General features: G+C 35.9%; 1 protein-coding gene across 2 annotated transcripts in view; it reads right to left on the bottom strand.

The window, feature by feature from the left end:
* TARBP1 (TAR (HIV-1) RNA binding protein 1) overlaps positions 1 to 13,017 on the bottom strand; it is a 33,268-nt gene that overhangs the window by 4,134 nt on the left and 16,117 nt on the right. For both annotated transcript variants that reach the window (XM_058834835.1, XM_058834836.1), the window contains exons 15-27: positions 12,411 to 12,604; positions 11,470 to 11,716; positions 11,150 to 11,338; positions 7,731 to 7,930; positions 7,515 to 7,586; positions 6,240 to 6,360; positions 5,309 to 5,419; positions 4,611 to 4,760; positions 3,374 to 3,460; positions 2,609 to 2,805; positions 2,039 to 2,120; positions 503 to 674; positions 63 to 254 (exon numbers count right to left, since the gene is read on the bottom strand). In XM_058834835.1, coding sequence (XP_058690818.1) covers positions 63 to 254; positions 503 to 674; positions 2,039 to 2,120; positions 2,609 to 2,805; positions 3,374 to 3,460; positions 4,611 to 4,760; positions 5,309 to 5,419; positions 6,240 to 6,360; positions 7,515 to 7,586; positions 7,731 to 7,930; positions 11,150 to 11,338; positions 11,470 to 11,716; positions 12,411 to 12,604 — 2,014 coding nt within the window. The remainder of the gene's footprint in view (positions 1 to 62; positions 255 to 502; positions 675 to 2,038; positions 2,121 to 2,608; positions 2,806 to 3,373; positions 3,461 to 4,610; positions 4,761 to 5,308; positions 5,420 to 6,239; positions 6,361 to 7,514; positions 7,587 to 7,730; positions 7,931 to 11,149; positions 11,339 to 11,469; positions 11,717 to 12,410; positions 12,605 to 13,017) is intronic.

Raw genomic sequence — 13,017 nt, 5'->3', positions numbered from 1 at the left:
CCATTATCTAAGTGTGCTCCAAGGTCTAAAATGAAAGTTTGAAAATGTGCAATCAACCTTACCTCCTAAATTGGTAGGTTTATCAATAAGTGAGGCCACCACAATCAATCTGCTGTTTGATTTGCCCAGTTTAGCAGCACGATCCTGAAATGCCGTTTCCAAGTCTAAACTAGGAGTACTGTTCTTCCAGGGTATAATCTTTTTCTGAACATCAGTCCACTCTGGCTGACTGTCTGCTTCAGCTGAATGTGAACCTGTAACAACAAACTGTATGTTCATATGGACATGCAAGTGGGAGTGAAACTAGTGCTTCAATAAAAAAGATAATCCAAATGGTAATACAGGAGATACCATTCATCATCTACTGTTATTTTATGGGACTTGTCCTGCTCACATAGATACAAGTTTACTTCAGCTGAAAACCAGAGCTGAGATTGACTACAGATGTACACAGCTACTCCATCCAAATAACTAAAATCAAGAGAGATTGGCTATATTTTACCCATGTCCTGCTGAGACCAGTCGCTTGGTTTCAGATCACGAAGTTCCGCTCGGGACTGGCACCACTGAAATGCTGCTGGCAAAGGAATGTCAGTGAACCTGTCAAATTTAGAGAGGGAGATCCATTCATCTTCAGCGAGTTCCGAAAGGCGGGGGAGAGTGTAAAATATCGTCTGCAATGCAACACAGTGTTATTAGTAGAGAGTCACCAAAGCAAGCAAAAACAGATCATTAATCCCACTAGTTTAATGGAACATGTCTATTATCTATCCTCCTATGCTTCTAACACTTGTTTTTTCTTGGTGCTTAATACAGCTTACCTATGTGTCTCTCAATATTCATAACTTTACTTAATAGTGCTATCCAAAACTTCCATAAATCTGGACTTGTTCTCTCTCCAATTACACTTTTCCTGAGGATCTGCACTGATTACCATTCTGAAATTCTAGAATACCAAAGAATTAACACTATGCTACTCAGCACAAGGCTCTAGAGAAAAATCTTGTATGTGTAACACTAAAGAGTTTCCAAATACTCTTACAACTTTCTAGTAGAGGATGCAGATTGATTTAATGTCAAAAGAAAAACAGTTGAAAGCATTAAAATCTAGTGGTAAAATCCAGCTCAGCACAACCAATACATCTAGCTAACCATGATTTATCAAGGAGGAAAAAACAGACATCCCAAGGGAAAGACTCAGTAAGTCAAAGAGTTTTAAACCCAGACTTTTTGTTTATCCCAATGCACCCTTCAAGACAAAGGTGAAGATGCATCCTGAATACATTTAAATGCTTCACAAATACTAGTGTTGCTTTGTAGGTTTTTTTCTCTCCTGTTCAGAACTTTTACTTTCCACTATTCAGCATTTTTGTGTTCACAAAAATATTTTACAGAGCATCAGTTAAAAGAGGAAACCATTTCTTCTGTCAAAGCTGGCACTGTTTCTGCAAAAACATATATCCCATTCATATCCACGCTTATCTTGTATTTTGAGCTTAGTTTTTCTGTCCCTTCCATTCATCTGCACCCTTATTTTTGCCTTCCTTCCATTTTCAATCATGAAAATGTTTATTCAGCTGTCGGTTATTTGAGCTGTATCTAAAAAGGTGGCTGAAAAAGGTGTTCTGGAAGTGATATATCTCTATCCCATTCACATCAAACAATCCAGTTAAGCTACTTTCAAGTTACTTCTGGGAACAGATGCCTTAAAAATCCTAATAAACTACCTCAACTAAGTAGATGCTCTTCAGTTACTAGAGCGAACCTTTCCAGTCACAAATATAAAACCTGATTAATTCCCACAGATAGGCACATTGATCACACATTCCTCCTCCTAACTGACCTGGGTTTTTAACACAGTATCAAATAGAAAAACTAAGATGCAGTCTTAGACTAAAGCCCATCACAATCTGGGTGAAGTAATTTTTTGGGGTTTTAAATGAATAATAGTTGGAAATTTCATCCCACATTAGAAGATATCAAAAAAGATAAAAAATACAGTTGTAGAACTAGACAAACAGTGTGGTCCTGGACTTGCCTCTAGACTGTAATCCTCAACTGGATGAAATATTGCAAAGAAGAAGTGATCTTGGATTCGCTGCCAGTTCCTCCTGGCATTCCTGCAAGTGCAGAAAGTAATGGAAGATACATTAAAAAAGCAATGTGCTGGATATTTTTAAAAATTCAATCATCAGATTGGCATAAGGCAACCTAATTTATTTACTATATATTGCGCAGGAAAGAAAATACTTCAACAATTAAGGGCCCATTTTTAAAAAAACAAACAGCATTCAGAAAATAAGCTTCATTTCTGTTTCAAAGAAGGACATAATACATCTCCAAATTCTATTATCAAAAGGAGCGAGTTTGGCAAGAAGTATCCCATGGAAACTGGATACTAGCCTATGGTTCAGAAAAAAAGAAATAGAGACTCTTCCCTTTGCTGTTTTTTTTTCTGTATCATGTCTCCCCATATCAACTTCTTTTTAAACAGAGATAAAAACCCCCATAAAACCCCATAAAAATTATCATGTGCCATTTTAGAAAATTTAAGTTGCTGCAAAATGGCTCAGAAGAACACTGTTAAGCTGTAGAGAATGTTACTAACCCTGTGCCGTGCATGTTTTCCACTTGTTGAAGGCTAGATTCAATAACTGGTGTCAGAGCATCAAATTCTTCCACATGCAGCATTCTGCACATTCCCCAGATTTTTTTAAGGGCAACTAATGCATAAAGTCGAACGCTGAAATTATGGCTGAAACACCACTGCAGAACAACTACAAGGGCTTTCTTCAACGCTGGCTTCTAAAGAAACAAAGAAGCTTCTTTTCTGTCAAGTTTTAATGAACCATTCAGAGGTTATGAGTGGCCCAAGAAAAAGTTCCACAAAAGACACCCTTTTGGAAATCACAAAGCTTTAAAATTATATTAATTTTCTTCTTTCCATCTCATCAGGACAAAATCTACAGCCCTGCCTGTTCTTTGAAAATGTATTCATTTGCTTTAAAAATAATTATTCTGCCTACAAGGAAACCTCTATTTACTTCTGATTAAAAGAGCAGCAAGAAAAACAAACCCAGGTGTTTAAAACAAATCCACATGTTTACTTAAAACCAGAGTAGCTATTCTAGAAAATGTCACAGGTAATCAGGCTCTGTGTATCCACAACGCCTGCTAAGTTAGCTGATTTTCCTAAGTCAAATACTTCACAGAGATGACAGGAAGAGTTAGTGTTTTGCATAACAAAGGATACCTTAGTAGGAAGTAGGTATTAAAGAGACATTTAAACTATTTTAGCAGTCCTATTTTCAATTCAGAACTCTGTACATGCACTGGAAGTGAATAAAGAATGAACACTCTTAGAGAAATGTACCTTCTCTGAGGTATTTTGAAGAATGATGTCAAAGTGGGCCAATACTGATAAAAATGTGCAGATGCTTTTTTTAAGATTTTCTTCATCCTGAAGTAAAAGAGAATGTTAAAAAGAGATACGCATATATAAAATGTTTATATACTTTATGCATTTTCATGCCATGTTCTGCACATGCAATAATATGAACACTATTAAAAATCTATGTGTCTCCACAGCTAAATTTATGAAAATACAAGGTCAATATTAATTAGGATTTCATTTTTCCTAACATGTTATTTGCTTTTTACTAGCACATCAATCAGAATAAAGTATAAAGTGGTGTAAGTGAGATAAAATTCAACTCAAGTTCACTGTATTCCCCCAGGAATGCAGAAGGTCAGCTCCATTCCACAGCCCCTTGGCCTGGGGCTCCCACTACCAGAGCTTAATCTGCAGCTCGCACTGCTGTTGCACATTGAGCCACCTGCACTAAACGTATTCCTCAGCACCAGGAGAGCCTCTGAAAATACAATCTGTATTCCTTTTTCATAAATGTACATGTTTTCTACTCGCTCTGATTGGTTTGAATGGGACCACTGTGATTTAGTACACTTGTTATCAGCATGAAATCACTTTGATCCAACAGATTATCATCTACTAAAATGACAGCAATTCCAACAGCCTGAGCTTTTCAAAGGAGCTCTGAAATAGTCAGCTCTCCTCAGTCAACGTTTTCACGACTTTTGGGTATCATCACTCAAACCCTGCTTCAGTTTTAAAATTTCATGACAGAACTCCACGGTGAGGGAAGGCCATATTAAAAGCTGCAAACTGAATATGTATTAGCAAGTGTCATCTTCTCACTGACAAAGAGACTGTGACAAAAAAGACGAAGGTGGGCTGTGGAAACCACAAGTAACTCAGACCTTGAGAGTCAGGATCTAGGGCATCTACGTGATCCTGATGGCTCCTAAATTGGATTGCTCTGACTTGCTGTGCCACCCCTACTCTGGCAAGAATAAAACATCATAAAAGGAAATCTCTCAACAGGAAGAACTTACTTTTCTTTGGCCATTTTTAGGTGGCAAATTTCTAAGTATCTCAGACTATTGCTCAGACTCATTTCTAAGCTGAACTACTCAACAGCCCACTGCTTCTAATGGAAGACTGGAATACACAGAAAACAAGGTATGGGACAACAAACTGTACCCTCTTTGTTCAAATTACCCTTCAAGTGAATGCCAAAGGTCTTACTTACATAGCAAAAGCAATCCCAGAATTTATCGAGGAATTGGGGATATTTATGTAGACTCAAGATAACAATCCATTCTATGAAGTATTTCACAGATGCCTGATTATTACTGAATCCAGCCAGAAAAACTCTGTCAAGAGTTCCACACAAAAAATTCTGAGGAAACAAAATCAGGTAATCCTTTAGTATTTTTAGAGTTACTTCCATGAAGAAAAAATACACAAATAAAAGAACATTCTCATCTTTATCATAATATTAGATATATATTTTAATATGCAAATTAAAACATTTTAAAACTGATTTCTTTATTATACTTTTCAAATATTTTCTTATGAAGCAGCAATTTGATGAAAGTAACACGTGTCAATTTCTTGACTGTTCATAAAGTAGCAGTAGTTTTACTAAATGAAAAGCTTACAATCAGACAGTCAGTACAAACTTTAGCGTTAACAGGACCAATCTGGCCTCCTAAAATTCACCATTCTAAGAATCAGTTTCCAGTGTCCTCTAGAAATGCATGATAAATCCATGTCTTCAGACTGAAAGCGACACAAAACTTCTACAACACAGAACTTCCACATCAGCTACAGGTTGCCTTTTATATCCTGCTGTAATTTAACATATGCAGCTTGCATGACACCAAATTAGGTCTTAAAAGTAGGTACTCATTCATTTATTTAAAAAATAATAGCAAAGAGCAATACCTGGTCAAGCTTTGGGAGAAGAACTAAGAGTGTCTGCCATACCCGGTTTTTAATTCTATGCTGCAAAGAGTTTGCATAATAGCGTGTTCTAGATCTGGACACCTGTTCATCCTAAAAGAAAATTAAAAGGTTTATTGCCTATTCTTCCTTTAAATTTGAATACACAAATACACTTTTCTGTACTAAGAAAGCATCATCTACTACACAGCTAAGATCAGAATTGCAGACAAACTTAGGAAAATACATTTACTTAATAAATTAAGAATCAAATTCTGTAGTTCATAATTAAATAATAAAGTAAGCAAATATCTTGTAAAACTCACTTTTTCCCTCTTGGGCAATCTCACAACACAAATAATCATTTTTCTGCAGTACTTAACTGAGAGGAACGAAGGACCCACCCAGTCCTAGCTCTTCAGACAAAAGCAGGATTTAACAGTACTAGAATGTAAGGGTGATGTTCTAATAGCAGCTGTAGTAATTTACCACTGACTTTAGACTCCTGCCAATGCATAAGCAGCTATGATATAACGGAAAATTGGACCCCAGCATTATTTCTGTCCATAAAGGTATTCTATGGAGACAACAGCTCTCCCAATTTAAGAGGTAGTCTGCAATTGTTGAAATGAAATGCAGTGCTTCAGAACGCAGCCTAAAGGAAGATTCTTAATGGAACAATGGCTACAATTTGGATAATGTTCCAGGAAGCCAAAATATCCTCTAAAAACAGAGAAAAACCCTGAAGGCAATTTTTACTATTTTGATTGAATTATTCAACTTCTGTCTCATGGCAAAGAAAAGCCAAATTACTTGGCAAATCAAGAGAGGCTACACAACCAACCATAAATGCATCCTGTATCAACTGTAAATATTTTGCATTATACTAACTGTATTAAAACTACATTTATCTACCAAGAGAAATTAATTTTACCTTATCGAGTAGTTTGATGAAAATGTCTTCCATGAACATCTTATGCAAGATATTTGATCCATCCAACAAGCACAGAAATTTAACAGCACAAATGCGAACGTAGTGATCATCTCGATTTGGACTGTAAAATATTAATAAAAACAAAAATCAAACTCCACCTGTTAAGACATAATGGTAATTCCTAAATTACAAAAAAGTACCACACATCATCTTGAACATACAGGCATCAAGTTGTCTAAAGTGAGACAAGATGCAAATACCCAGAACAGGAATTTTAAAATTTGTTCATCATTGGTGATGAAAAAAATTAATGACTTCACAACCTGATCCTGAGTCTGTGCAGAGTTCTGCAGTAACATCTAGATGTTTAAATTTTTTTTTCCATAGAAAAAGCTGTATCAGAAAGCTTCTGAAATTTTGTGCCTGTAAACTGTAATCTTTTAACAACTAATTTATGCTTAGCTTGGTCAAATACCTAGTCCCAAACAACACTTGATTCCTATTAGCTAACTACAGACATCTAGAGTAATTCATGGCAAGAGTAAAATTAATGACATTATCGGTTGTGACAGCTGCAGACCATCACAAGATATGATTACCAAAAAGCTCTTAGGAGAACGTACAGGAGTAGTGAAGTTTTGCAGCAGAATTTTTTAAAAGCTCAGGTTTTATAAATTACTAACATTTCTGAAAAAAAGAACTTTTTTCTCTGACTTTCTTCCACAGAGTAAAAATTAGGAGGAGTGAAGCTATAAAAAAATTCAACAATCCAGTAGCTAACATCCCCATTTCAAAGGCTGGAGGCAAAGCCTTTGGGCAGTACACACACAAAAAGGGCTTGCAACCAATGTTAAAAAGCCAAGCTCAAAATGTGACTGCATTAAAACCTGACTTTCCTACCTGTCTTACTTACAATAACAAGGTAAATACTAGCTCAGCATCCTAAAAAGTCCTACTTTATTGAGGTGAGACAACGAGCAAGTAGTTATTTCAGCCACAGTCAGATTTAACGAGTGGGATATAATGGATTTTTTCCTGAAAATCCATTTTTCTAAAGTTTGTATTTGAATTATGAATATAATGTGATGTACAACCCTCCTACCAGCATTTTAAAAGGTTATGAATGTATTCCTTGTGGGTCCCTTCCAACTCATAATACTCTATGATTGTATGGTAAGCAGCTGACTTCAAAATCAGTGTCTTTCCTATCAGAGCATCAACCAAGACAAAGACACAATTCATAAATACTGTAAGATCTATCATCAAAAGCATTACCTTTCTGTAACAACATTTGCTGCACATTTTTCTCCAATATCTTCTATGAAGGCATGCACGTCCTGAATGTGTCTTCAGAGATGAAAGAAGACAAAGCAACAAAATTAGCAGAATAACATAAAAAACCTGTTTTCAGTTTTTCAGTAATTATTTCAAAGTTTAAAAAAAAACCCACACAAAATTGTAAAATATAAATCAAAGATTTTTCTTTTATACCTTTGATCTCTCCTAAATACAGTTCCAAAGACACAAGCCTCAGTGGTAAGTTCACTATAATTTCCAGCATTTAAGAAAGCATTTGTCAAGGCACTTCTCTCATCAACAGTGGGAAATATCCAAGACTGACAACAATGACTAAGGACTACATTGAAGACTCCAGTCTTTGTAGTGGACAGATCTATGAGCTTGAAAATTATCTGAAAATAAGAAATAAAAGATTCAAAATCTAGTTTTCAGAAGTGCCAGATCTATTAGAATAAAATTGCAGTGGTATATATTTTAATAAGTATCATGGTCTTTTGCATCCTATCTCTGCTCAGGTTAATGCTGTCTTCAATCTATTTATAATTCCCTGATTATAAAAGCAGGTGAACAACTGGCCCAGTATCTGATTGTCTTAACAAAAACCAGAACTAATCTTTGTTGAAACAGATATAATGCCAGATGCTTTAAACAAATCTCCTGGTAAGTGGAACAAATGAGCCGGGGCTTACTTCATGAGCACAAACCGAGTGTTTTTTATCAATCCTTACCAATTAAGAAAAAAAAAAAAGTTAAACATTAAGCAAAATTTTTTACATAAGCAGCCACATCACTAGTTCCATTCTACATTTACGTCGAAGTTCATACTTTAAAAAGTGTCTTTGTACCATTTATTTTTTGTTTTTAAGGAGTGCATATTTACAATATTTCAAGCTGCTATCTAAAGCTTCTCCAAAAAGAAGAAAAATAAAACAGAACAAGAAAAATGGCCCCAAAATATTTCTTTCCCAATATTTCTTTCCCCTCCTTACGGTAAGTGCAAGAGTAAATTTTACTTACAAAGTATATTTTTTTTCCTAAGAAATTGCAAGCATTTGGGAGAGGGCAGGGAGATGCAGAATGAGCAGGTAAAGCTTTCTAAGAATTCCTTTCTAGACAGCAGTTAGAGCTGTCCATGAAAATGTTTTTTCAGAAGGTGTAACAGCTCCTAATAGACAAAGCTGCTTTTCTTTCCTGCATTGAAATGATAGTTTTGATAATGTGACAATTCTTTGACAATAATGCTGGTTTTATAGAGGAAGTTGTCCTGAACTGCTAAGCATTAAAGCACCAAGAAGTTCACGAAGAATTTAAAACTGAAATACTGCAATGCAGTCTGAAGAAACACTTGCTGGAAAGAAAGCTCTATGCTAGAAGAATGTGGGGCTTTTACCAAGAATTCAAACCTATTTTCTAGCGCAAACACAGGCTTTCTAACTTTCCTAGTAATTCCAAAATTGAGCCACTGTTTCACCTGTAGGGAAGCAGCAGAACATTTACAACGCATTTCTGAATCCTGAATTTTTCTTCACTTTTGTTTCACTAATAGAGTAGAAGTTCAGCACACACGAAAGAAATTTTAGATATTTAAGTTCTAGCATAATTAACATATGAAAAATCATGAAGGAAAGAGTGCAGCAGAAGAAATTAAGCTAAAGAACACAGTGCTCTGAGTACCTTCTGTGGAAGCCCTTCTCAATATTACCATAGCTATTACCATAAGCATTCCCTTTTTTGACTCAAAAATACCCCTTTGCTTCACCCCTTCCAACTATTAAAAAGACAGAGTGCACACTGTGGTAGACAAAATTAAAATTGTGCTTCTGTGACAAATCAACATCAGGCAGTTCCATTTTTTCTTCTCTTTCACTACAACCACACAGCATCTGCACAGCAGGTCAGTGGCAACAGGGACTGCCGAGGACTAGAATAAGAATATACATAAGTAGGCACTTGCTTGGGAACTTTATCTTCATTTTCTTATGAAGGGGCAGAAGGTGGCTCGACCAGATGCCCTTTGGTGAGTATAGGAGACCTTCATTAGCTCCTTGATGCCTGCTGTCATGGAATGTCCCACTGCAGACAATGGGATAGCTGTCACACAGACTCAACACTCAACAAGGCAAAATACACCTTACATAATGCTTGAAATACTAATGAAGTTAAGGCAGTAACTCTAAGAATTTAAACAAGTTTTAAGATCAAGAAAAATAAAATACTAACTATAGCTCATTAGTTATTACGACACTGAGCATGTTATAGATATTCCTTAAAAGTAAAAGCCAACCAACTTCTACAACAGAAGTGATAATTTACTGTCTTTACATACATATCTTGGCTTGGGTCCACAGGGAGACTACAAATTCTAAGTGCTTAAAACAGAGACCAGTAACATACATTTGAAGCAAGTTTTTTTTAAAAAACAAAGACAATAAATGGGACTACATTTCAAGGTAATTAAGGCTAATAATGATATATCACAGCACTTTTAAATAGCTAGGAAGTGTCTATTCCTCTGTATTTTATTTAAAATAATTTTGGTGTGTCTGGGCTGAAAATAAATTTGAGACTTTTGCTATTACTTACAGTTATGAGTGTGACACCAGGATGGGGCTACTTATGGTGACTTCAAAGCAAAACTGCAACCCCTCCTGGTGTGATTTTTGTGCTAAGCACAAAGTAGCACACGTGGCAGTGAACCTAAGCAAATACACTGGCAGACAGTTCACAGCGCATTAATGCCCTAGTTAAAGTCTTGCACTCACTGTGGACTGCTCTGCACAAATATTTAATTGATGCTTAGAGAGGAAAAAAAGAAATAGAAAAAATCCCCAAGAAAGATTATGTAGAAAGAAGTAGCTAACAACTTTGCAGTGCATAAAGCCAAAAGGAACCAACATCCCAGTACTAAATACAGTTTTCTGGACCTAATCAAAAAAAGAGCACTACAACATATGTGAGAACACTTGGAGTTCTGGCAGCTGCATAAATCTTACAAAAGAAGAATAAAGGTTGTATTTTTCTTCTTCTTAACTCTGGAAGCAGGTCTATCATGCAGTGTTAAACTGAACTCTTAAGGTGACTGTGTGTTTTTATTTTCTACACCTGAAGCAGAGGAAAAGAAGCCTTTAAAGAAGCAGTAAAAATGCTTTATCCAATAGCATCTACAAAATTTTAACTGTTCTAACTTTTCATCTAAGACAGCATTTTCATAAAGAGTAAACTATTAGAAGAAGGCATAATTTTCCCAGAATATTAATAGTTTGTGACAGTTCAGGTGTCAAATACTAAACAAAACAGCCAAGAGGAAGAATTTCATTTTTATGTAAAAATAAAATAAATTAAAAAAACTAATTTTACTGCATGCAGAAGATACTGAACAGTCTATAAATCAAAGATACAGTACTTGACATTTTCTGTGCCACAAGAACAAACAATATATTTATCTTCAATCTTACTGTCAGGCCTTTTATCTTGACACTCTCAAACCTGGGCCTTTTCAGAAATGAAAAGTTCACAGCAGTAGCTGAAGGGAAAATAAAGTGTAAAGTACAACCTTACATTCAGACAAAACTTAAGTTCCGTTCTCAAAAAAAAGAATTCTTTAAACTGACCTCTTTTATTTTGGTATATGCTTGACCTTTTGCACTTGCAGCAACAGCTAGAACCTCAGTATCAAAGATGAACTGAACAAAAGCTTTTAGATTGGCCCAAAATATTAGCTGTGTGTTGCTCAAAGAGGATATAATTTTCCAAGCCAAATCAAATGCTTCTATGCAGAGACCCTCTGATGAGTCCAGAAGCTGTAAATAAAGAGATGAAAAAAGTGTTACATTTAACAAAAAAAACAAAAAAAAACCAAACCAAAAACCACAAAACAAAACAAAAAAAACAACCGAAAAAACTATTCATACTGTGCAGGTTTATCTTTTACCTTGGGAACAAGGAATTTCATGCAGTCAAACACAGGTAAAACTTGGTCTGAAGGAAGAATAGATAGGGCTTCTAACGCAGACTGTAGAATTTCTTTTGACCTCTCAACAGTAGATAGTGACATTACTTCATACCCTTGAGCCGATGTTGCAAATGAATTTAAAACGAAGCGGAGGCAAATCCACTGGTCACGAACATAGCGTGCAACAATTTTCCCCCATCCTGGAGAGGTCGTTTCTTCACCTAAGCTGTGAAAAAAATACTTTTCTTAAATAAATACTGTGTTAGGTTTATCCTGCACATTCCTACTCCATCAGGACGTGCTTATTTGTACAAACCTCTGTACTACTTCAAGGTGCTAAGATTTATACAGTTCAAGGCAAGAGTGGACAAACATATGGAAAAGAAATCTAAATATTAAGTGTTTTTTAAAAAAATTCAAATCAATTATGGGCTTAGTCAGTCTCATTAGTCAAACACCTGTGAGATTATTCAGTAGAAAGATCACTATGTGCTGGCTGCGGTTTTTTGTTACCCAAGTATTTGGGTTTTGGCACTCTAGCTTCCTCTGGGTTTCCCTTCCCACCAGTAAATAATTTACTTTAAAAATTTAAACTTGCCTGTGCACATGCCATGGCTTTCTGCAGTGTATATATATATTTAATCTGGCCTAAGGGTAAGCACTGTTCATAGCTAGCTCTGGCTTCACAGAACTAGAGGACATAACAAAAGAACCTTTGCTCTGATCAATTACAGCTGCTTTAATGTTCTAAAACCTGGATGTTAAGATGAAAGAGCAACTGAGTGCGCAGTTTGTTTACAGAATTCTTCCTTTTTATCTTGGCAAGAAGTTGTTAAAGAACAGGAAAAACCAACATCTTAACCACTGCATCACATTAATCAACTTTATTCTAAGAATTACCGAAGCTTTAGCAGACATACCTATTTTTTTCTTCAGTGTAAAATGGCTTCTTTAATACTTCATTGAATTGAGAAAAGGAAATGAATTTCTTCAGAGCATCCACAGAAGGCAGAGGCTCCAGGTGCACTTCCAGTTTCCCAGCCATTATCTCACATACAGCTGCAAGTGAAGCCATGCTAGCTACTTTTCTAATTTGCTCCTTAACCTTTGGCTCCTAAGTAAAACCAAATCATACATGAACAAACACACATCAACTTCTGTTATGATACAAATGACATACTAACATTTTTAATAATCCTCCTCTTTGCATCACCACAGACATCATAAGGTAGCAACTATGCATCCTTCTATTCCTGTATATTCCTCCCCTGTGCCTAACGCAGCTTGGCTTGGGCTGGGTCAGCACAATCACTCGCAAGTTACAAGCACTGACAGAAGCATAAATCTTCCAAATTACAGTCACTTAGGCATTAAGTGCAGGCAGCTTGGTGTGATGGAACACTCCTATCTTGCCAGGTAACAGTTTATACAAATTGCTGGGGAGGAATTAGAAAAAAAGATATGGTCCAGTTAATCAGAAATTCAGAATATGACACAGTAGCCCCTCCAAGCACCCAAAAGATCACA

The sequence above is a fragment of the Poecile atricapillus genome, chromosome 3, assembly GCF_030490865.1.
Source record: "Poecile atricapillus isolate bPoeAtr1 chromosome 3, bPoeAtr1.hap1, whole genome shotgun sequence".
Classification (NCBI taxonomy): Eukaryota; Metazoa; Chordata; class Aves; order Passeriformes; family Paridae; genus Poecile; species Poecile atricapillus.
This window is presented reverse-complemented; position numbering and strand designations above follow the sequence as displayed.